Source organism: Talpa europaea, assembly GCF_964194135.1.
Source record: "Talpa europaea genome assembly, chromosome: 5".
NCBI classification, from domain to species: Eukaryota; Metazoa; Chordata; class Mammalia; order Eulipotyphla; family Talpidae; genus Talpa; species Talpa europaea.
Window position 1 is genome coordinate 91,567,067 of NC_140071.1, and position 24,785 is coordinate 91,591,851.

Below are 24,785 nucleotides of genomic sequence, written 5' to 3' on the forward strand. Positions count from 1 at the left end.
AAAGACATCGTGATTGGTGCTGAGGAAATGAACCTTACATCATGTCATGACCTTGCACTAATTGTTTTCCAGAAGTCTTAATTGCCTGTCTTGATACTCCTTGCTCTTCTACATCCTGAATGTCAAGTTGGTAATTCACTACAGAAGGCTGGGCAAATGCATAAGATCTATCAAGGGGCCCCCTTTGGCTCACGCTCCCTCACTATACCATCACAGCAGTGTTTATCACATTAGTGTGCCACTTTCAGAGAGGATCTTGTACCCAAATAAAATTAAGTCTGAACTTAAAAAAATCCAATTATAATAACACCACCACAAGAATAGATGTGAAGTCTACTTCTTGAGGGCAAAAAAAAAAACCAATAACACAAACACATCTAGGGACAGAATTATGAAGAATTTTAATTCCAAGGAAAATTGGCAGGAAAGAGAAGCTAAATAGAAAATATTTGTCATTTCTCTGGGAAGCCTCCATTTCTTTTTTTTTTTAAAGATTTATTTATTTATGCATACAAGAACTGGAGTACAGGCCAGAGGTGGGAGGGAGAGGATTCACCAGAGACAGAGTGGGGAGCAGAACAGGCAGATCTACTGATACACAGTGCTGAGGGGAGCAGTGGGTGAGACAGGAGAGGTCTGCTGAGCCATGTGGGTAGTAAGCATACTCTGGTTGCTAATTCATTCAGACTTTGCAATATTTATGAAGGGATCAAGTTGTGTTCTCATTGTGTTAATACACACACAGCGAGGTCTGAATTTCTGCTTCGTTTTGTGAAGATGAAACTCAAGTGTCAGTAGAAACATGAGTTTCCCTATTAAAAGAGAAGCCTCTTGAAGAGCAGTGATGTCTTATCTCTCTCTCCTTTTTTTTTTAACTTTGTTATGAACTGAGCTGTGTTCCCTCAAAGTACCTATGCTGAAGTCCTAAGCCCTATTAACCTCAGAATTGACCCTATTTGGGGATAGGGTCTTTAAAGATCCTATTTAAAATTAATTAGATTAAAATGAGGTCATTCTAGTAGGCCTTAATACAATATGATTTGTGTTTATTTAGGAAAAAGAAATTAGGACACAGACAGGCACAAAGGGAAGACCATGTGAAGACAGGCAGAGAAAGTAGCCATTTACAAGGAAGGAAAGAGGCCTCAGAAGAAACCAACCTGCCAACTCCTTGATCTTGGACTTCTAACCTCCAGACTATGAGAAAATAAATTACTGTTGTTTAAGCCACCCACTCTGTGCAAATTACTTTGCTAGGAAATCCTAGAAATCTAATAAGCACTCTTTCTACCTACCCCTCTTTCATGTCACACACACACAAAATGTTATTTTAAAAATAGAACAGATCAACTAGGAGTTCAGGGGACAATCTTCTACAGGGGACTAGAGGCACCTTAATCTAGTACACTTCAAGAGAACAGTCCAATGACTGTGCTTTAGGGTGGGTGAGGCCTACTAGACTCACAGCTTGTGGATGCAGTTCAATGTAACATGGAAGTCTGAATTTAGTTTTATTATTATGATGTTTGGAATGCAAGCATTAGATTAGCATTCAGCTATGAATTTTCACAAAATTAGCTGATAGTCCCTGTGAGGATAGGCTGGTGTCTCAATACTGCCCAAGTTCCCCGAGGATCAGGTCCCTTTGAGTTGGCCTCTAAAAGCCATGGCTTCCTGCTCCCCACGACCACGGGGATTAACAGGATACACTATACATCACATTGAATGTCCCTTAAACATACCAACCTCTTACTCCATTAGTACCCCATTCTGGTCTCAGAACTTCTTTCATGCCTTAATCAATATTTTTCCAACCTGAAATTCTTAACTCTATAGTCATCTAATGGAAACTGGTAGTTTCTTTAAATTCCAGCTCTAGGTTCACTGCATCTGGGGAGACTTCCTTGATTACTCCAGTCCACAGTGATCTTTTGCTTCTATTTGCTTTTAATTCCACTGCATTTATAATCCCATCTAAGACAATTTAGTAGATAAACCAGCATGTGTTTATATATGACACTATATAGACAATTGTTCCAGAATGTTACTTTTCATGTATGTAAGCCTTAATCTTGGCCAGAAAGAGTGCTAATGGCCCCCAAACTACCTCCAAATCACCCACCATACTCAACATAACTTTATGAGGGGAATATTCTTACTTCATATTAATATTTGCTAAGAGGAAACTGGCTTAGAGAGCCTAACTAGCATCAGCTGTAGACTGGGATTATATTCTAGTCCTGTCTGGCAGGAAGTCTCTAGCTTTTACCATCTTCCTCCCTCAGCCTCCACAGCTTTCCTGTTCACTCTCAACTCCTAGTCTTCTCCCCACAGGCATCTTCCTTCCCAGGCCACTGTGGTTTTAACATGATAGTGCTGAGAATTACCCCATCACCATCAGAGAGGTCCCAGTCTCTCTGATTTTGATGAGGATTATTGCATGTGTGTTTATCAGAGATATTTGGTCTGTTATTTTAATTTTTCGTCATATCTTTTTTCAGGTAATAATAATGATGCTGGCCTAATAAAATGTGCTTGCACATTTTATTTTTTTCTTCTGGTATTCTTCTTCTTGGGAAGCATATTTTCTTCTCCTCCTATCTATGTCATTTCTACCTATTGATTCTTTTCTTCAATGACCACTGACTGACCCAAACACTCTCCTTACCTAGCTACCATACAACTTGAAGAAGTTTTATCACAGAAAAATAATCGCCTGGAGAAACTTTTATAATAACAACAGCCAACATTTGTTTAGCACTTTATTGTCTATTTTCTTAGCTTTATTGGACTGCAAGGCTCTTTTCAACTATTGAACAAAAAAAAGCAGGTAAACACAAACAGTCTGTGAATATATAATTAAAACCAAGTCATAAAATGAGGGGAGATCACATTTATTCAGCAAATAACCTGCTAATAAACAGTTTCAGTGATGGAAATACTAGGAGACTCTATTACCGATACTATTAGTATTAATGAAAGCATAAAGGATGAGACAATAAGACTACTTTTTTTAAAGAGTACAGCATCTGTTAAGTTTATGAACTTCTTTTAGTCTGCTACAATATTGAGAAAAAAGAGTTGTAATCAAGTTCCAAATTCAGAGCTATAAGGCCCTTTTAATTTTGGTTAATCCAATGCAATCATTCCAGGTGATGAAACTGAGGTCTAGCTTATCCACTAATTCAACAAACATACATTGAGCTTATACTGTATGGCAGTCACCCTTCTAGGTACTAGGATGGAAGGTGTTTTTTCTGTTCTCAAGAACTTTAAGTCTCAAAAGGAGGAAAGAGAATACAGACAAAATAAGAAATGTAAATACTAAGGAGAATGGAAGGAAAGGCGGAGTACACTACCTTTTACATGCCAAGCCTCTACTCTTCATTTGTCTTCCTTATTTCTCTTAATTCTTGAATATCTGGCCTCTGTGGAATCCAGATAACTACATTTTTATAGATACAAGACTAAAGCATGTGGTTGTTTCATGGATTCGCATGGGTATGAAGACTGGGTTTAGCACTTATTTAGTATATGAATTTGTTTCATTGATCATAGTGAAGAGAATACCTATCACAAGTGTGCTCATATTAGGGCCTTCCTGGTGGCGCAAGGGGTTAAGCACAGCATTGTGAAGCTATCTGAGGCCTCTGCAGCAAGTTTTATCACCAGCTGGCCAGGGAGCTGCCCACATGGCGCAGCAGACCTTTCTTGTGTTGCCTGCTGCCACCCTCAGCAGTGTATTTCAGTCACTGTGCCTGTTCTCCCCACTCTGTCTGGTGAATCCTCTCACGCCCCCACACCTCTGGCTTGTACCCCAGTTCTTGTATGCATGAAATAAATAAATCTTTTTAAGTAAATGTGCTCATATTAAATAAGCTGCCATAAATAAAGATTTAAGTATACGAGTATGGGGTCTGACCCATTTCAGTACATAGTATCTGCAAATATTATGGGAATGTTTTTAATACTGATGTTGAAGGAAAATTGGTAGGGTTGGGGCGGAGAGATGTTAATGAATAGTGAGAGAAATAAACTGCTCCTTTGAGAAAATGAGTTTGTCAGTTTTATCCTTAAGCAAAGTCTGGTCATTTTCTGTGAGATACTTTGAACTTTAAGGAACTAATTTACATTATAAAAGAGAGAGTTCAGAAGATTCTTCAAGCTTGTTAGTTCTTGCAGGGGTGTTTCCATATCAGAAAACTTATGAATATGTCCTGATCTTATGTGGACTAGGCAAAGTATGGGAAATGTCTTTCATATTTGGCATACCCAATCTCCTATTCATGGCCTTCTCTTCCTAAGAAGTCATGTAATAGATACCAGCTCTGGTCAGAATCTAGGGTTCTAAGTGAACTAATCCAGTGTAAATAGAGAATTTCACTTTGGTCACTAACACTTTTTAGATTCATCATGATTTTTTTAAAAAATGATATTCAAAGATGAAACTGCAAAAATAAAAATGTTGGCAGACAGCTCCTGAATCATGATTTTGAGGCAGTGGGTGATGCCATGGCTGGGGAGACAGACTGTCTCAGAGCTCTAATTCTGGTTCCAGTGGCACCAGTGGGGATTAGTGATTTATATTAGTAGCTTCAGCCTCCTTTTCATAGGTTTGCTTTTTTTATCCAGCATATGAGTTGGCAAGTTATAGCCCATGGACTGAATCTGGCCGTCTATATTTTTTTCATTTTTAAATGGTTGGAATAATTTTTAAAGACAAATATTTCTTGAAATGTGAAAATTATATAAAATCTGAATTTTGGTGTTTGCTGATAGCTTTACTAGAATAGCCATAACCATTTATCTATGCGTTGATGACAAAGTTGAGTAGTTGTAACAGAGAATGGAAGACCCCCCAAAGCCAAAAATATTTACTTTAGGTACTTTTAGAAAATAAGAGTTGATCCCTTCTGTCCCATTGAAGGAGTATTAAAATTGAATTAGGATGGATTCAAAATGTCAGCAGGCATGTAAGAGAGCACTCCATGTGCTGGCATTTCTCATAAGTGTGATGCTATGAGCACACACTTAATCAGTCATCAGTGCCCCAAATGCCTGTTGGGTGACATGGAATTAGACAGAATTTCAAGAGATTACATTTTAAAATGTCCTTTGTCTTATTTAATTGTCCTTTTCAAATGTATATTTTAAAATAAGATAAATAAAATATTTTAAAGTATTTTAGTAGGAAGAGAATTTGGAAGCAAAAATCCCAAACATTTTTTTCAAATCAAAGAATACACAGTAGTTACAATATGCACTTATCTAATTCATGCTCACAACGACTTGTGTATATAGAATTATATTTTCTTACCATAAATAACGCCTACTCACATTCTCTAAATGATTTGCAGGCATTAACTAAGCAGAAAGTTAAAAAAAAATGCTTCTGTACTGCCTACAGACTTAGGAGGACAAAAAAGAGATTGTCATAGTTGCCTTTGGATAACAAATATAATTGCATGGATTTTAACTTACAGTGCTAACACAAAAGGAAAAAAATAAGATAAAGAGGTTGTTGTAAAATTAAATGTCTGAGCAGAATATTTAACTAATGATCAAGAGAATGACCCACTTTTATGTTAAAACACTGTTAAAATATTCCTGCAGGCTTAGTTCACTGGCTTAGTTCACTGAATATAATTCATTCGAGCTCCATTCACATTTGCTGCAAATGGCATGAGTTTATCTTTTTTGATCGCTGAATAATATTCCATTGTGTATATATACAACATCTTCTTGATCCAGTCATTTATTTTTGGGGATTTGGGTTGTTTCCAAGTTTTACCTATTGTAAATAGTGCTGCAATAAACATAGGGGCACAGATGTTCTTTTGAATCAATGTTCTTGTGTCCTTTGGGTAGATCCCTAGGAGTGGAATCTCCAGGTCAGGAACCTCCAGACAGATAGTTTCAGTTATAGCAGGAATATAGGGAAACCAAATAAGACATCAGTGTAAAAAAATAATAACAGTACAAAACACAAGCAAAAACAGACAATTATAAATCAGAGACTTTGCAGGGGAGGAGGAGGGAGAGGGATCAGAGGGAGGGAGGGAGGAGCACAGGGGACGGGGTTGATGAAGGAAACTCTATGGGGACTGCACCTGATGGAGTGGGGGGAAGCAAATATTGTTTAAAAATGAACAATGATGTAAAAAAATTTTAAAAATTAATTTTAAAAATCTTGCAATTTTATATAAAATAGATACCAAATACTGGTTTACATTTTTAAATGGCAACAAATTAATATACCCAATGAAATTTGCTCATCCTGCAAGGATCTGGAACTACAGACATGGATGATTAACTTTCATTGCTAATATTATCACATAATTGTTAAAAAAAAAAACCTCAAAAGTCAGCCAAACGGTTTTTCCTTTCTCAGACACACCCATGAATATCTCTCAGCACTATCTATTCCTCTCAAAGTCTATTATATAGTGCAGCTGCATTCACCATCTAAGTAACTCAAACTTTGGTAAATTAAAATTTTACAGTCTCTAGATCCATGAAATATTCTACCCAAGAAAAATTCCTTTGTATGAAACAGGTCTGTGCAATGACACAATCTTAGAATCATGAGTACAAACAAATGAATTAGGGAGGTAAAAGTAAAATAACTGATTATTAATATACCACATAATTACAAATAATAGGAAAAAATGTCATATTTGTGCATGGGAGTGTGTAGAGGAAAGAGAAATGAACAGGAACATAGAAATAAATAGCTAAATATATAGCAAGAAATTAAGAAAGTCTTCTGTCCTTTGAGGTAAAGGATAGTTCTTAACCTAGAGTTCATGATGAGGTTCAAGGAATCTCTAAATCTTCCCAAAAGTATTTGCAATTTTTGAAATACATTCAATTTCCTGGAAAAAGATCTATAATGTATTTATTAGATTCTCTAAGCACCAATATTATATAATTGTTCACTTATCTCCTAAAAATCTTTTTGGAATGTAATTATAATAGAAACATTTTTATTGAAAATTATGAACATGATATGTAACTATCAGAGGATATCAGAAATAATTTACATAGACTTTTCTAAAAGGGGAGAAAAGACAGCTTCTCCCTTTTGAAGGACTTAGTTTCAAATCCAGGCAGATGAAAATCACTTTTTATTACCCTTCAATATTTCTTTTTTATCCTTTGTTTCCATAATAGCCTCTTTATCGTATTCTCTTTTCTTTCTGTGTTCACCTAGTTTCTTTCCCTGGGGAAGGAAGAGGATATAACAACCTACCAGTTCTAGTTATTATGACTTTGGGGGATTGGGCTAAGATGGGACTTTGAGTGCTTGGAATACTGGTGATTTCCCTTAAGACCCATAATTGGTCTCTGACTAGATAATACTATGCAGGTCAGTGGATCTATTGCCAACATGAAAGCACTATCAGCTGTGCTTATTGATGGCTATTCAGCGAGTGATAACTTGGCCAATGTGTGGAGGGAGTTTGTGAAGAAGCTGAAAATAATTTCACCAATGTGAGTACTGTAATGAAAAGAATTGAACACCAGCATGTGATAGCCTTCTTCAGAAAATAAACATGGATGAAGATACATCTTTTGGCATAGTCATTCACATATAAGTAAGGCCACTGCAAGGGAAGTGGATTTTTCTTCCCATTTTTACATGACAGTATAGTTGTGGCCTTGAAATATACCTTCAAAAGAACTGTAAGTGGACCTCTTTATCCACTGCCTATTTTAATGATAGATTAAACAGTGTAAAACATAAATAGTTGAAATAAATGAAAATGCCTACTCTCACTTCAACTGTCCAAACTCTCACTCTTAGAAGATGAGCTAAAAAGAGACACATGTATATCTATTTCAGTTAATAATAAAAACTAGTTCACATGTTCATGTTTTAGAAACTTGAGAAACATTTTAGTCCCTAGCCTCTAATATGTTGATATCTTATTTTTTTTTAAGATTTATTTATTTACTTATACAAGCACTGGGTACAGTCAGAAGCACAGGAGGGTGAGAGAATTCACCAGAGCCAGAGCAGAGAGCAGAACAGGCAGAAGGACTGAAGTACACTGCTGAGGGGAGCAGTGGGTGTGGCAGGAGAGGTCTGTGAGCCATGTGGACAATCTCCAGCAGCCGGGGATCGAACCAGCGCTGCAGAGGCTGCAGGCAGCTTCACAGCCCAGCACTCAACTGCTGTGTCACCGGGGAGGCCATGTTGATATCTCGTTTTTAAGCATATATATACATGTATATATATGTAAACATATATATAAACAACTATTTTTTGCTGCATAGAACTTTATCTTTGTAAAGGTAAATCCATCATACACTCACACACATACTTTCACTATTTCATTGACATTGATCAAATTGTGGCTAAGTTCTTTTATCTTGATATGGTTAATTTTAAGGACCTGCTTTAGTGAAGAATACATTAAGTGATGCATGTAAAAACCTTAGAACATTGCCTGGCATACTGGAAGTTAGATAAATGTGTAGATACTATAACGGGTATGACAATGTTCTGTCTATGGCATACTGGTTGTTGATGGCTCAGAGATACCCTCATGGAAATTGTTCTCCTTACAACAGGGAATTGCTTCACTTAAGTTTCTCTGTCTCTCCTCACCCTAGTTGTGGACTAGCCAATGCCAGAAACAAAGGCCTGATCCATCAGTTTAGAACAAATCTGAGGGATGTCCCAGTTTCTGAGATCCACCTACGATCAGTGAAGATCTTTGATGAAGACGTATTATAGACCAGTTTCTCCTCCCCAATTTCTCCACAGATGAACTATCCCCAGAGAGCATTAACCATTAAGCATTCTAACTCAACTCTCCATCAGAGTGTATTTCCCGGGAACTCAAGCTAAGGTTACAGATAGACACAAAAGTTTTCCTTCCCATTAACCTTGAATTGCTGTCAGGTCTAAATCTGAAGAAAATAAGTGCTAAAAATTCACAATCTAAATGAAAAAAAAATAATGAAAGTTGTGCCTAACCACTTCCTTGCAGGATTTAAAGAGAAACACATTTCACAGATGGAACCCAAACATCAGGTTCTAGTCCCCACTATCAGAGTGGAAGACTAGCAAAGAGGAAGTGCCACTTGGAGAAAGCAGTTTTCAATACAAACACTCATTTTTTTTTTTTTTTTGAGAGGGAAGGAAAAGATTTCTCACAACTGCCAGAACAAGTCAGAAAAACACAGAAGAGTTGCTCATATCTTGAAATGTGCTAGAACTGTCACCCACTGATCTCCGAGATGAAGAGTTATATGAAGCTAGTTGTAGGGTAAGTAAAGTATCAGGCTTTTCTGCCCTCCTGCAATAGGACTGATGATGGATCCCTGGGGTCCTGAACGCATGCCTGATGACGGGCACCTGGAGTAGGGTGTGGGCATACGTAGGTGGGTACACCTAGGCTGAGAGATGGAGTTTATAAGGGCAGTGTCACAGGAATGCCAGAAGAGAGGGAAAGGAAGAGCAGAGCAAAAGAGTGAAAGAGAGAACGAACGAGAGCAGAGGCCACGAGAAAATGCTGGAGAGCCCAGAAGTAGTGAAGACTTGCTGGGGGGCGGGAGGCTGGCAGATCGGCACCCCTGCCTGCTGTGTACCTGGTAAACACAATAAAAGCCTGAAAGAGCCACCGAGGGCTCCAGGACGACTCCTTCACCCATCTGCTCAGATCATAGAAAACCTGCCCTGTGCCCATCCTGCCGCTACACTAGCTGCAGCTCCTGCTCCATAGAGAAAGGGACAAAATGGTAGGGCTGAGGGAGGAAGGAAAAGGAAATAACCCACCTTACCCATACCTGACAGGTTGGGTATAGGTGTTTCCTGGTAGTTAAATAAGCACAGAGAAAACAGCTGGCCTTTGAGTCATTTTGTTGGTATCCCATCTAATAGGCCCATCCCCAAGGCAATCCTACCACAGGAAGTAGATTTCTAAATCTAGGAATACTGAAATATACAAATGTACCCCAAGAGTCTGCACTTGGGGAGGAATATCATGACGAATGTTAAGGGACATAATCCATTATTAGCTTCTGTGGAGGAAGTTTGCTACCTTCTTCTATTTTGCTCTAGGTATTGTTATCAGAGGAGGTAGAGAAATAAGAAAGAGAATGAGATTTTCCCTCTACTTCCTCCACTTGAGCCACAAAGAAGTCTTTGCTGCACCAGGGATGGAAAGACCCTACACAGCAGGAAATAAAAGTTCAACATACCTAAGTTGGGAGTAGTTATTGACAACAATAAAACAATTTAAAAAACATCCATATAGGATTAAAGAACTAGACATAAGACCTGAAACCATAAAATATATAGAAGGAAATATAGGCGAAACACTATGTGATTTGCACATCAAAGACATCTTTACAGACACATCACCCAAAGCAGTGATAGTGAAGGCAAAGATAAACAGCTGGGACTACATCAAATTAAAGAGCTTTTGCACAGCAAAAGAGACAATAACAAAAACAAAGAGAAACCCCACCAACTGGGAGAACATTTTTGCACCCAACACTAATGATAAAGGACTGATCACAAAAATCTGCAAAGAGCTGATGAGACTCAACAACAACAAAGAAAATAATCCAGTCAAAAAATGGGCAGAAGAGCTTAAAAGAAACTTCTCTGAAGAGGAAATGCAAATGGCCAACAGGCATATGAAAAAATGTTCAACATCACTTGTCATCAGGGAAATGCAAATCAAAACTACCATGAGATACCATCTTACACCAGTGAGAATGGCACATATTAAAAAAACTAGCAACAACAAATGTTGGCGAGGGTGTGGAGAAAAAGGAACTCTTCTGCACTGTTGGTGGGAGTGCAAAATGGTCCAACCACTGTGGAAAGCTGTGTGGAGATTTCTGGACCTACTAAACATAGAGCTTCCATATGATCCAGCAATTCCACTCCTAGGTATTTACCCAAAGGACACAGAAACATCAATTCCAAAGAACACCTGCACCCCTATGTTTATAGCAGCACTGTTTACAATAGCTAAGCTTTGGAAACAACCCAAATGCCCAAAAATAGATGACTGGATCAAGAAGATGTGGTACATATACACCATGGAATATTACTCAGCATTCAAAAAAGATAAACACATGCAATTTGCAGCAACATGGATGGCGCTGGAAGGGATCATGCTCAGCGAAATAAGCCAAAAAGAAAAAGAAAAATACTGGATGGTCTCACTCATAGCAGGAATCTAGAAAACTTAAATAAGGGACCAGGAAAATGAATAACTATAAGATAGTGAAAATCAAAATCAACAAAAAACTATGAACCAGCGACACTTTTAGGGGGGCGGGAGGGGAGGGATTGGGGTCAGAATGGGGGGGCTGCAATTGTATGGGGAATATAACAATAAAATTTATTTAAAAAAAAAAAAACATCCATATAAAGTCAGCAAATGCCACTATTAAAATATTTTCATATGATTGATATACCTCCATAAACCTGGTAAGTATATGTATTTCAATAAAACACATATCCAGCAGCTGAGATTACACTCTACTAGGTGTTAGGAATATAACAATGAGCAAGACAGATGCAGCTGTTACCAGGTGGAGTACCTACTCCTTACCATTTTTTGTTTGTTTCTGTCTGTCCCTGAATCACTATTTCTTTTTGCCCTCTGAAAACCATTCTTCTAAGATGTTAAGACATCATCATTTCACTAATTATGCTGTTTTTTTCAATACATCAGAAGAAAAACTTTTCCAGAACACATTTTGAGAAGCAATGAGACCAACTGCATTTTCTTTCTTCAAGCACTATACATTAAAGGTCTGCCAACATTCCTTTCTCAACCACATTTCCCAAAAGCTTAGCACTTGGCCATAAAAGTTCACCCAGTCTAAAATTTGGCATGTCTGACAACTAAGTCATAAAATTTGCCAATTTGGCCAACATCTCCTTTTTGAATAACTAATAGAGAAATAGGAGTGAAAAACTGGAGTGAGATGCTCTAAATCTTGGCATTATTCAGACAAAATTCATTTCATGGGATAGTAAGTTGATAAGAAATTAATCCTAAATTATGGCAGCTTTTTTTTTTCAGGTAGGATTTTACTAAAGCCTGGAACCTGCAGAGAAATAAAATCTATAAACAAAAATATATAGATAGTATAAAAAGAACCAAAACCCTCAGTTCTGTTGAAAAATCTTGTTTTTTATTGTTTGAATATGATTATTATTTAATTTCAGAGAGCATTTTAAACTAAAGTAAAAATAAGAATGAAAGAAAACAAAAACTCCTACCTATATATCATATATGGATAAATTATAAAGAGACATAGTACACATATGGTTAAACTGTATGTATGCATGTGGAGATAAAGATAGAGATATAGATCAGTATAGGTATACCCTTACAATGGATATAGAGATAGAGAATTACACACACATACAACTACTCAATCACAGGCAAATGCTGTAGATAAACAGAACTAGAATATTTGGCAAAGTGCTTCCTGAAGGCTTCCAGTTTTGCTGGAAATAATTCTATGCAGGAAGGATTAAGAAACTTAACGAAATTCCTTGATACACTTTGTGCAGTTGGTCCTGGGGTATTATCTATAACAACAGAAGAGTGATCTGTAAGATGTGTTTTATACATCTTACAGATGTAAGTGAGTGAGAGGTTATAACACAGAAAGGCAATGGAGAATAGGAACATGTTAGGAGGCTGTGCTGCCAGGTGGGCTTGCAGAGGGTTATGTACAAAGGATTGACCACATTTCTGCATTCCTTCCTGTCCCTATACTTTCTCACAGATGAAAATACTCTTGTAACTTCCTATATTTCCCATGTCAAACAATCACTCAGTTGGGAATAATTAGAAAAATTTCTCTTTTCCCATTTGTAAAGATAAAGATAAGTCAAGAATCACTCTATCCTTAAGTAATCCCGATTTTATAAAAAAAAAAAAAAGTCATTAAAATCACATGGTACCAGTCCCCACACTCTCACACAAATACAGAAGTGTGCGCCTAGAAATTCTATCATTGTGTCAGGGATACACTAATAAAGCTTGAGTGACTAATGGCACTGTTGCTGGTTTTTCAATGTAGTCAGTGTTTTTCTATCTTCTTCAAAGAATCCTTTGGCAAAATTCACTTGTCATGCCACAATACAATTCAAAATTATAAAGCTCAGTTTAGAAGCCACTACATATTGCACTACTGATTCAGGATGCATCTTTTCAAATGATCTATTACATAGTATATTTACTGCCATAATAACTGATGCAAACCTAAATATTTGCAAGAATTGTTTTGAAAGGACAAGATTCCACATTTCACAGTCTTAAACTTCTTAAGCTCTGCTCAACAAAAGTCATTATGTCATATGTGCTGCCTGTGAAACACATGTCCATGAACAGCAATCTTGGAGGGGAGGTTTGATGCTTCCTGTGTTTGAAGACACAGCTCTTTCTAGAAGCCTTGACAGTATCCATATTTATATCAGAAAGTCTTTACCAACACATGAAATCTCTATACAGCTAGTAGACTTAACTAAGAAGTAGACTTTTGGTATTACTGGAAATAAACAAAGTCATCAGTTTCATACCACACTTATTTAAATGTCAAATGGCACTGTTTGAAAATAAATAGGGAAAGAAACTTCCTCTCCTAAAACTTCAAAGACTTTGCAACATCTGGAATTTGGTTCCATTCAGGGTATTCCACTAAGAAGTAAGAATGAAAAAAAATTAATAGGGCAAACAAGATTCAGGTTTCTTACAATATGTTCTCCTTGGGGGGAAACAAATAACACAATGCATCTGACTAACCTTTCTGCACTTCAGCTGTATTAATTAACATTTAGTCATGGATTCCATCAAGAACCAGATGAACTCAGTGCTACAGCTGTTTTCATTGAGAGGGAAAAATATGCTTTCACATTTTAGATTCCCAGCATTTATGAAGCTGGGGAAAATGTTTTGACTGCCTTTGTGCCAACGTTATTGATATACATTACATATTAGTCACACAAATAAATTCCTATTTACCGTAGACTGGGATTAAAATCAATGTCACTATCACATAAACTGAGTCAGCCCAAACCAATGCAATAAAATCCACATTTCTAATTCACTTCTTTTACCAAAGGGTTAAGGAAAGACTAGAAAACTGACAAAAAATAAATCACGGCCTTTAAGATTTTGTTGTTGGGGGAGTCAAAGATTTAATTGGAGATCAAGTACTCAGAGAAGTATAGATGCAGATGACTAGAAAAAAATGAACAGATGTTGAAGAAATTTAACTGCAGTATCAGATGACTTGGCAGAAATGTCCTCCAACATATAAGCCAAACATGTGGAAGTGGTTGTTTGGGAGCAAAGCTGAGGTACAGATCTGCAATATTTGGTAAGTCACTAAAGGATGGTTTTCATTTTGTTTTGTTCTGTTTTTATAGAAAAGCCACTTTTAAGATGAAAACTTTTGAGGAAATAGGCCAGTGAATCAGTTCAGCAAAGCATAAAACACCTGGTCAAATTTCATAATATATGAGCACTATAAAGTCACTACTGTCTCCAATAGTTCCTTACAAATGCAGCACCTTGACTCTGGGTCAACTCTGGAGTCTCAGGGATAAATGGGTAATTTATGGTCATGCGATCATGACTATTTGTGTGTGTTTGTTGTACTAGTGTACAAACCCTAGAATCATTATCTAAGTACACACTTAACAAATTTAATGATTGTCTCTTCAAATGAATGTTCTCAGCCAACACTCAAGGCTATCTGACCTGTATCCAACCTTACCAATCTAAAGAGGCAATAATTTAATCAAGTGGGAAAAGATAATCTTACCTGGAACTACTTCAAAAAGGAATTTTCCTGGACTCTCTTCATTGCAGGGATGTTCGAGGACTTTATTTCCAGGTAGAAAAATAGTACCCTGTGAACACAAATGTGCAAAATATTAACATCATCTGATGGGCAAATATTGAATATGAGTGTGATCATCATCATCATAGACTCTCCAAGATGCATTTATAACCCAGTATGTAATAATATGCATTAAACTTATTTATTTTCCCAACTAATCAAAACTCATGTAACAGAATCATATTTTTTCAACATTTAGCAAAATTTTATTGATCATATAAAATAGGTATAAGACTATCTTAGGTGCTGAATTCATTTTGAGCACTAATTTATTAAATGAGCTCTGTATGCCAAAAATTTTACTTAGCATTCTTCCAACATCATATTTACCCATTAATCTTATGAGGTACATATTGTTTTCCCAATTTTGTAGATTTGAAAATGAATACAGAGAAATTAAACAATTTAGCCAATGTTGCCATATCCTTATTTTAATTGTCAATTCTATTTTTATCTGTTGAATTTCTTTCCCCATAGTAGATGATTCCTCTTACCACTGAGACATATTTAAAATCTATCTATTAAAAGATTACTTTGATTTCATCTTCCCTTTTAGCTATTGCCTAATTTTTTTCTGAGCTAGCAAAGAGTTGTCTACACTGCATCTATTTCTTCATATGTATCCACTGTGGTCTGGTTTGTGCCACACATAATTCCAGTTACATAACTTTCACAAGCTGCATCCTTGACAGTTTTCAATCCTCAATGAACGTGACTTTGCAGGGTCATTCAGTAGTATATTTTTTTATAAATCTTTTTTAAAATTTATTTATTTTTATACAAGAGCTGGGGTACAAGGCAGAGGCGTGGGAGGGTGAGAGGATTCACCAGAGACAGAGCAAAGATCAGAACAGGCAGACTGACTGAAACACACTGCTGAGGGGAGCAGCGGTCGAGACAGGAGAGGTCTGCCTCGCCACATGCAAATCTCTCTGGCTGACTGGAAATTGAACCTGCACTGCAGAGGCTGCAGACAGCTTCACAGCGCTGCGCTCAACCCACTGTATCACCGGGGAGGCCCTCATTCAGTACTATTAATCACTGTTTTGTGAAGCTCATCTTTCAGTAGTTTCTTGGTTTGCTAGAGATTTTCTCTTGTTTTATTGTTGTCTGAGTTTATTTTGCTGGCTCTAAATATCAGAGATTTTAAAAGATTCCTTCTCTTCTCCTCTGTACTATCTTTCCCCAAGCTATCTCACCCATGGCTATGACTTCAATAGCCACCTATAAGTCAACAAATATCAGATAAATATTTCTAACCCACAATTCTGAGCAATTGAACTTTATATCCAAAAACTCATTTGACATTTCCATTTGGATGTCTCAATGGCATCTTAAATTAAATTTAGTCAAATTAAAATTCAATTAATTATTGTCCCATTTATGTGTCCCTTAGCTCAGTCACTAGCATCATCTTCTAGTCAGTTCCAAATGCCAGAAATAAACTATACTATATATCTATACTATAATATATCTCTATTACTTGATTTACTATTATCTCTATTACCACCACTCCCTAGATTAAGCAACTATGATTGCCTCCTGTAAGGAATGTTTCAAATATCTATTCAAAGTATTCTCCACAATACTATAATATCGATGGATTTTTTAAAAATGATTTTTCCAAACAGAAATTTGATCTTGTGACTTTGTTGCTTGAGAGTTTCCAATGTTTCATTTGCTATAGTATAAAGCTCTGGATGGTCTGTCTCTACCCACATCTAGGCTAAATTTCCTTCTCTTGAACTTTCCAATGAGTTCTGTGATCCTGCCAATTGACTTTTTATAAATGACTCCATGCTTCTAACTTTCTTAGGATTATATTCTTCCCCTGGTCATTTTATATCCATTTTTCATGTCAGGTACCTCTAAAATATAATTGCATAGCTTCCTGAATTCCTCTTGAGCTGATTTACCATGGTATATAATTGTTATTTGTAAGAATATTTGATTAATGCCTTTTCACCTCATTAAAACTTAAAGCAGCAAGTATAATAAGTGTTTTGCTTTCTAATGTAATACCAATGCCTACAATTTTGTCTTGTATTGAGTTAATGATAAAATAAACTATATGGTTTATTTAATTAATACGTTCTGTTAGTACAATAAAGTCAGTATTCAAAAACAAGTATGCTGAATTTGAAAGTCTATACTCTTCTTCACTATATTATCTTGTCCATTTTCTCCAGCTTGAAGCAATGTCTAGTTCAAGTAATACTTTACTCAATTTTCATCCTACCTGGTTTAACACTGAAAATTATAGTCATCAGCTCCATGCCCCATTCTGACTTTACAGTGATTTTAAAGCATACCATTCCCCTACTTATACACATGGAATTGTAGGTAAGAGGTATCCCTCTCTTTTCAGGATTTACAGGGTGAGTTACTGGACACACACTGTCTTTGTTTTCCTCCATCAAGAAGTAAAGTTTCATAGTTCTCATCATGCCAAGTGTTCTCTGACCCATGAGCCCCATTTTGTTTACTTATATCTTTCAATAATTTTTTAAATTACTAAATATTTTTAAAGATTCATCATAATTAAGAACTTTCTCTTAAAATATTCATATAGTATACAACTGGTAAGGGAAATACCATATGACCCAGCAATTAATAAAAAATAACCCAATTAATACATAGGCAGCAGACATGAATAGATAATTCACCAGAGAATATACAGAAGGCCAAAAGATATATGAAAGCTATTCATCATACTTTCAATAGGAGAGATGCAGGTTACAGCAACAAACAGGTATCATCTCACACTGGTGAGAATGGCATATATTTAAAAAAAAAAAAAAAAAAAAAACTTCAACAACAAGTGTTGAGAGGACGCAGAGAAAAAGGAAACCTATTACATTGTCAGTGGAAATGCAAGCTGGTGCAACAATTATGGAAAGCAATCTGAATTTACTAAAAATGAAAATACCATATGACTCAACAATCCCAATCTTGGACATATATATAATCCCAATGTTGGACATAGTTCATGTCCCAAAGAACATGAAGCCATCAACACAAAATTATGTATGTTCCACAACGTTTATAGCAGAAGCTAGTATAAGGAAGCAGTGTTCATCACTGAACAAGTGGATCAAGAAAATTTAGTATGACCACACTGTGGAGTACTATGTAGCCAAGAGAAAGGAGAGAATGCAACCATTTTCAACAAAATGGAGGGAATGTGAAAAAATCATGTGTAGTAAAACAAGTCAGAACAATAAAAACAAAAAGTGGACATGTGCATAGCAGACAATTCAATAATGCAAAACCACTTTCAAAAACCTGTGGAGATGAATAAACATGTTGAGGGCTGTCAGGCTAAAAAGGAAGGGGATGGAAAGGGACAAGGGGGATATCAGGGTTAATTGTAGATGAAAACTCCAAGTGGCTTGAAACAAAAAATACCTTTTTCTTATGTATAAATTTAATCTATATGATTTCTATATGACGTGATGGAATCAGTTATTTCAATTACATGTTTTCCTGAAGTGATTTTGTGAAGTAACTGAATTTATGGTTTAGCTTAATTTTAGAACACATTATTTAACCTTCCTGATAGATGAGATATTCATGTATGCATGTCTGAATGTGCCTATATTCCTGCTTAATTCTATGCCTCTAAGCTCTACTTAGGATCTTGAACTGTACATATGTCCTACAAGAATTCAACTCTGTTTTCTTCTGCATAAGGCATTCCCCTTCCCATGAATTTCCAAACTGCCTTATTTGGAAATTAAAAGACTAACAGTAATGCTATCCTTTATCTTTTTTAAAAGATTATTTATTTATGCATACAAGAACTGGGGTACAGGCCAGAGGTATAGGGGGATGAGAGGATTTACCAGAGACAGAGAGGGGAACAGAACAGGCAGATTGACTGAAATACACTGTTGAGGGGAGCAGGGGGCAAGTCAGGAGAGGTCTGCTGCACCATGCGGGTAGCTCCCAAGCTGGGGATTGAATTCGTGCTGCAGTGGCTGTGGATAGCTTCATAATGCTGTGATTTAATCCCTTGCGCCACCAGGAAAGCCCCATATCCTTTATCTTTTTAGTATGTTTTAAATAGCAAATTCTGCCTACAAATTTAATGTTCATTTTCAAAGTTGATACTACACAGGTTTTTTGTGTTGATAGTTCTCCAAATAAACTGTGATACAAAAATAATAGCTTAAAAGTTTATCAGCAGGGAATTTTTAGGGCAGCATATATTGTAATGGACAGATATTAACAGTGATTGATTCATTAAGTAAACAGTAAGTTAAATAAAGTCAGTAAGTAAAATAAAATAATAATTGAAAGGGCTACTTGATAACCTTGTATAGAAAACAGGCAGTTAAACTTCACAACTAAGAGAAGTATCTCAACTTCTTAACTTAGTTATTTCCAAAGATTTTAGCAATGCTTATATTATCAGAAAATGCAGGTAAACAACAAAATAATTTACCCACTATCATAGATAACCAAGACTAACACCCTCCCATATTTGTATGTATATATATGGTGTATATATATTGAATGTATGTATATATACATATATGTATATAAGTGTGTACATATATACACATATGTATACACACACATATATAGTTAGTTGTTTCACAATAGTTATTTGTTTCACAATGTAAGCTTTCTCCCCTCAGGTGAGGTCACCATAGTTCTCCCACCACCAAAACACCCACAGTCCTCCACCATAGTCTATTTTGTTCTCCCCTCCCTCTGTTTTCTCTGCACCCACTCCCCTCCTTGATGCCTCATATCTATAGACAGTTGTTAAGTGTCCATTTTAAAGTCTGTCTGATCTTTTGTTTGATTTCTCTATATTGTACATGTGAGTAAAACTATCCAACATTTATTTTTCTCCTTCTGGCTTATTTACTTTAGGATAATCCCTTCTGGTTCCATTCATGTTTCCACAAATGGCATGAGCTTATCTCTTTTGATCACTGAGTAGTATTCCATCGTGTATAAAACCTAAATCTTCTTGATATGTTCTGGGCACTTAATGTTGTTTCCATATCTTGACTATATACACAGTAATTTTTACAAAGACAGAAGTTAAAGATTTAATGTTCTTCAAAATTTAAGGTATGTACTGTTATTATTATGCCATTTTAATAATGTACATAATTTTTTAAAGCTGAATAGTATAGTACTTGTTTAAACACTTAAGTACTTTTATATCAGTGGCTTTTATGTTTATGTTTTAAAAATATTTTCCTTTGTGTTATTATAAACAACATTTTAATGAGCATCCGTGAAGGTAAATATTTGAGCTTCTTCTCTTCAAGCTATTCCTTTAGGACAAATAACCTATGATAGGAAAAGTGTGCACTGCTTGTGTGAACCTGATTAATTCTTTTAGATTAGCTCTAAATTAGCTATCCAAAAAAACAAATAATAGGCAAATATAAGTCAAGTGTCCAGTCTCATTGAAATGTAATGCATTAGACATTACCATGTTAGATATTATTTCCAGAACTATTTCAGGTGCTGTGAGCTATGTGAAAAAATAACTTCTTCACTCTAAATACAATAAAAACAAAATACATGAAATTACAGCAAACAAAATAAAAAAAAAAGTTTTCTTATTTAGGAGGGAGCCCCATACGATTAATTAGCTAAGATAATATGAAGACAATTTTTTTAATTTAAATTTTATTTTTATATTCCCCATACAATTACAACCCCCTTATTTTGATACCAATCCCTCTTTTCCCCGCCCCCTACCCCCCATAGAGTGTCTCTGGTTCATAGTTCTTTGTTGATTTTGATATTTTCTTTCTTATAATTATTCTTTTTCCTGGTCCCGTATTTTAAGTTTTCTAGATTCCTGCTATGAGTGAGACCATCCGGTATTTTTCTTTTTCTTTCTGGCTTATTTCGCTAAGCATGATCCCTTCCAGCGCCATCCATGCTGCTGCAAATGGCATGTGTTTATCTTTTTGAATGCTGAGTAATATTCCATGGTGTATATGTACCACATCTTCTTGATCCAGTCATCTATTTTTGGGCATTTGGGTTTGTTTCCAAAGCTTAGTTATTGTAAATAGTGCTGCTATAAACACAGGGGTGCAGGTGCCCTTTGGAATTGATGTTTCTGTGTCCTTTGGGTAAATACCTAGGTGGGGAATTGCTGGATCATATGGAAGCTCTATATTTAGTAGGTCAAGAAATCTCCACACAGCTCTCCATAGTGGTTGGACCAGTTTGCACTCCCACCAACAGTGCAGAAGAGTTCCTTTTTCTCCACAACCCCGCCAACATTTGTTGTTGCTAGTTTTCTTAATATGTGCCATTCTCACTGGTGTAAGATGGCATCTCATGGTAGTTTTGATTTGCATTTCCCTGATTACAAGTGATGTTGAACATTTTTTCATATGCCTGTTGGCCATTTGCATTTCCTCTTCAGAGAAGTTTCTTTTTCGCTCTTCTGCCCTTTTTTGACAGGATTATTTTCTTTGTATTGAGTCTCATCAGCTCTTTGCAGATTTTTTAGATCAGTCCTTTATCATTGGTGTTGTGTGCAAAAATGTTCTCCCAGTTGGTGGGGTTTCTCTTTGTTTTTGTTATTGTCTCTTCTGTGCAGAAGCTCTCTAATTTGATGTAGTCCCAGCTGTTTATCTTTGCCTTCACTATCACTGCTTTGGGTGATGTGTCTGTAAAGATGTCTCTGATGTGCATATCATGACAATGGTTTTTAATAAACGGAGGTAAGGTTGTGTGATTTAGTGAACTAGGAGTAATCTTTCAAAATGGAGGAAATAAAATCAGTGAAACAAGTAGTTAGAGGCATATGTACAGTTCATGGCCGAAAAAGAAGATTCATGGGAGGAAAGATTAGGAAGTCAAGATTATTGATAATTTTGTGGAAATACAGTGGAAAATTTATCTTAAGGTAGGGAATGTTGTACCTGATAGCCATAACAACTGAGAATCAGAGCAGGTGTTTGAGCAAAGTAGGTGGAAATTTAAGGACACCCGCCTCTTTCCTAGAATCTTAATGATATGTAGCTGGCTGGCTTTCTTGCTTCTTGTTCTTAAGAACTAAGATATTTTCCAAAAAAGTAAGGTGCTAGAATATCACTCCTACAGTTACACAGTATATGAGATTAAGTTTTCAAGGTAAAAAACTTGAAATCGCCACACCAGAATTCAAGAGATTTAAATCTCTAGGGCAGACAGAGCTCATTCATGGTCAGTGTGCGAGATGGAAATAACCAATGTTACCTTTCCAAACTGAGTGTGTTTTCTGGAATAAATGTGAAGAATTTGCAAAACAAAAAAGTGAAAAAAAAGAATAACAGCCTATTAGAATTTTGTTACCATGAATCAGTTTACATAAGATGGTAGAATTAATACCAATAAAATGGATTGGCAGTGTTGTAGAGCAACCCCGATACAAAACGGGGTGCCTGACTGTGGGTCCTCACCCGCGCGCTTAAAAGGATTTATCAATGCTCTACTGCAGGCACAAGTGAAAGGTTAATAAAAGGTTTATTTACAAAGGGAAGGGGAAATGAGGAAATGTACAGCTCTGGGAGAAAAGTGGGAGACAAAGTTTTAAATGAGTCCTACCCGATCCGCCGATTAGGAATCCCAAAATGGCGCTCTGAGAGCTGGCGGCCAGCCAGGAGCGGTGAAGCCAGGAGGCGAGTGATCGCGAGCCAGAGAGAGCCCAAGGCCCACGTGTTTGGTTTTTTATATCCAACCTGGCTGCCCAACTCCACCCTCAGGTCCCAGCCACCCTCCCTTGGTGGTGATGGGATTTCTTTCCCAGAGTCTTGATGGCTTTAGTCTGGAGTGGGGGTGGAGTCCACAAAGCCTGTATGGGATTAACTCAGGACATCACTTCCCCCTAACAGCAGTAGAAATAGTATAAATTTACATTAGCAATGCATTATTAGAGCATATTTTTAAGAAATATGTAAATAAACTGTTAAAAATTTTAACATATGGAAAGAAGAATGAGTAGTCAAAGATTGCTTCAAATTTTCTCTTTTGTATATCTAGAAGAAAGGTGATGCCCCCTGTTAGAAAATTATAAAGATTCAAGCTCCAGAAAACTGAGACACTTAAGTCAAACTCTATGATAATCTTTAATTTTCTGCTAGTAGATATATTGGATATTATTTGCCCCTCAAAATCTTCTCTCCATCTATCACTACTTGTATCCCAGAAGACTCATGTCTATAAATGCCAGAAATGTCAAGCTCTCTTGACTTCTACTTTAGGCTAATTTTGAGAGACAATAGCAAGATTGAGAAAGCCACAGAAAAAGCAGGGCAAGATATTTTTTGTCCTGTCTCCCTCCAGGGTAGGTAACAATTTGTTTGTAGTTACACTGGCTATTTTAGTCTCTATCTCCTAAACTTTTTTTTTTTTTTTTTGTCCACAGTATTTATTTATCAAGAGAAATTAGTCCTTTACCCACATATTCTTGTTTCATAGTTCAGGAGCACATGTCAGTGACAAACTTCCATGGAAATCAAGCCAAAGAAATCCTTTATGGTTCAAGATCACTTTGCACTCTGAAAGATCCCAGCCTTCCTCATCTCCTCAAAATCTTTCATGGAATCATAATTTCTGTAGAAATCCGCATATGCCTTCTTTCTTGGTTCAGCCACAGCAAACTTATAGAGAACTGCAACTCCCAGGGATACAACAAATGCTCCAACAATATGAACTCGAAGACGCTTGGCCAGAAGGCCTCGCATCTGAGGTTTGGACAAAGCATTGGAACTCATGGTGGTTATTCTCCTCCTCAGGGACGTCCTTCCACCCTGAAGGAGAAATGGTCTGTCTCCTAAACTTATAGGCTTCCAGGTTCCAGTGGGTTCCTCACTGCTTTTAGTCCTGGGGTAATTTCACTATGGTTGGTTTCCATTAACTTTGGCATTCGTTGCATAAATGTGGAGGGTATCACACACTCTCCAATTACCCCTTTTGGGGTGACTGATTTCTTGCTGGGATCTTGAGCAACAAAATATCCAGAGTGCAAGTACTCACGCTGAACTTTCTAAAAAAGGCCTTATTGCTCCATGATGTTCAGTATACCTCACTGCAAGGTGTGGATGACCAATGAAAAAAAGCTCAAGTAAAAGAAGGGGTTGTAACCTTTTTGGTCAGAGTTCAATACAAATGGAAATAGTTATACGACAATAGTCAGCATATTCAGAACGGAATTATATATATATATATACACACACACACACACACACACATATATATATATATATATATATATATATATATATCCCTTATAGGGAATATCATCTTTATAAAGAATCTTTAAAACTTAAAAATGGAATAATACATTAAACAAAAATCTTTTATACTTTGAGTGCAGAGTTGGCAGAAGAAAAATAATTCAGAACCATACTAGTATTTTTGTTTCTAGCTAAAATTGCTATTAGAAAACAATCTCATTTTTAGTTAATATCAGATCATTGAGTCAAAACCATAACATACCGGGGTAAGACTAGAGCTGCTGAAAATAAGGATGGTGATACTATTCTCTGGAATTTGAGTTTTTTTGAAAAAAAAGGTAGGATGTTCAGTAGCTTTGTTGGCTATAGTCATAAGCACAAAGATGAAAATTCTTTTTTTCCATTATGAGCAATGTTTATGAGCATCAATCACAAGAAACTAGCCAAAGTCTGAGCTTGATAATACACATCTTTTAATGCTATTAGACAGATATTTGAAGATGACCAAATAGTAAAGTAAATACTATTCAATGTTTTTTATTAAAATGACATAGGTTGATTTGAATTCTTTTTTCTTTGTAGCAAGTAATTTCAGTAATTCATTAAGCAAATATTTACTAAATACCTAGCATGTACCACATTCTGTTGTAGGCACAGAAAATAAAATGGTGAGAAAGTCCA

At 36.3% G+C, this 24,785-nt stretch overlaps 2 protein-coding genes across 2 annotated transcripts in view; both read right to left on the reverse strand.

Annotated features, from left to right (window-relative positions):
* The window catches only part of ARHGAP24 (Rho GTPase activating protein 24), a gene marked incomplete at both ends in the record, with an annotated part of 412,724 nt that overhangs the window by 267,661 nt on the left and 120,278 nt on the right, over nucleotides 1-24,785 (reverse strand). Inside the window, one exon of the mRNA XM_084233664.1 lies at nucleotides 14,818-14,905. Coding sequence (XP_084089790.1) covers nucleotides 14,818-14,905 — 88 coding nt within the window. The remainder of the gene's footprint in view (nucleotides 1-14,817; nucleotides 14,906-24,785) is intronic.
* Nucleotides 23,185-23,666, reverse strand: LOC311171093 (cytochrome c oxidase subunit 6C). The gene has a single exon (XM_084233665.1). The coding sequence runs from the start codon at nucleotides 23,640-23,642 to the stop codon at nucleotides 23,415-23,417; it is 228 nt and encodes a 75-aa protein (XP_084089791.1). The 5' UTR covers nucleotides 23,643-23,666; the 3' UTR covers nucleotides 23,185-23,414.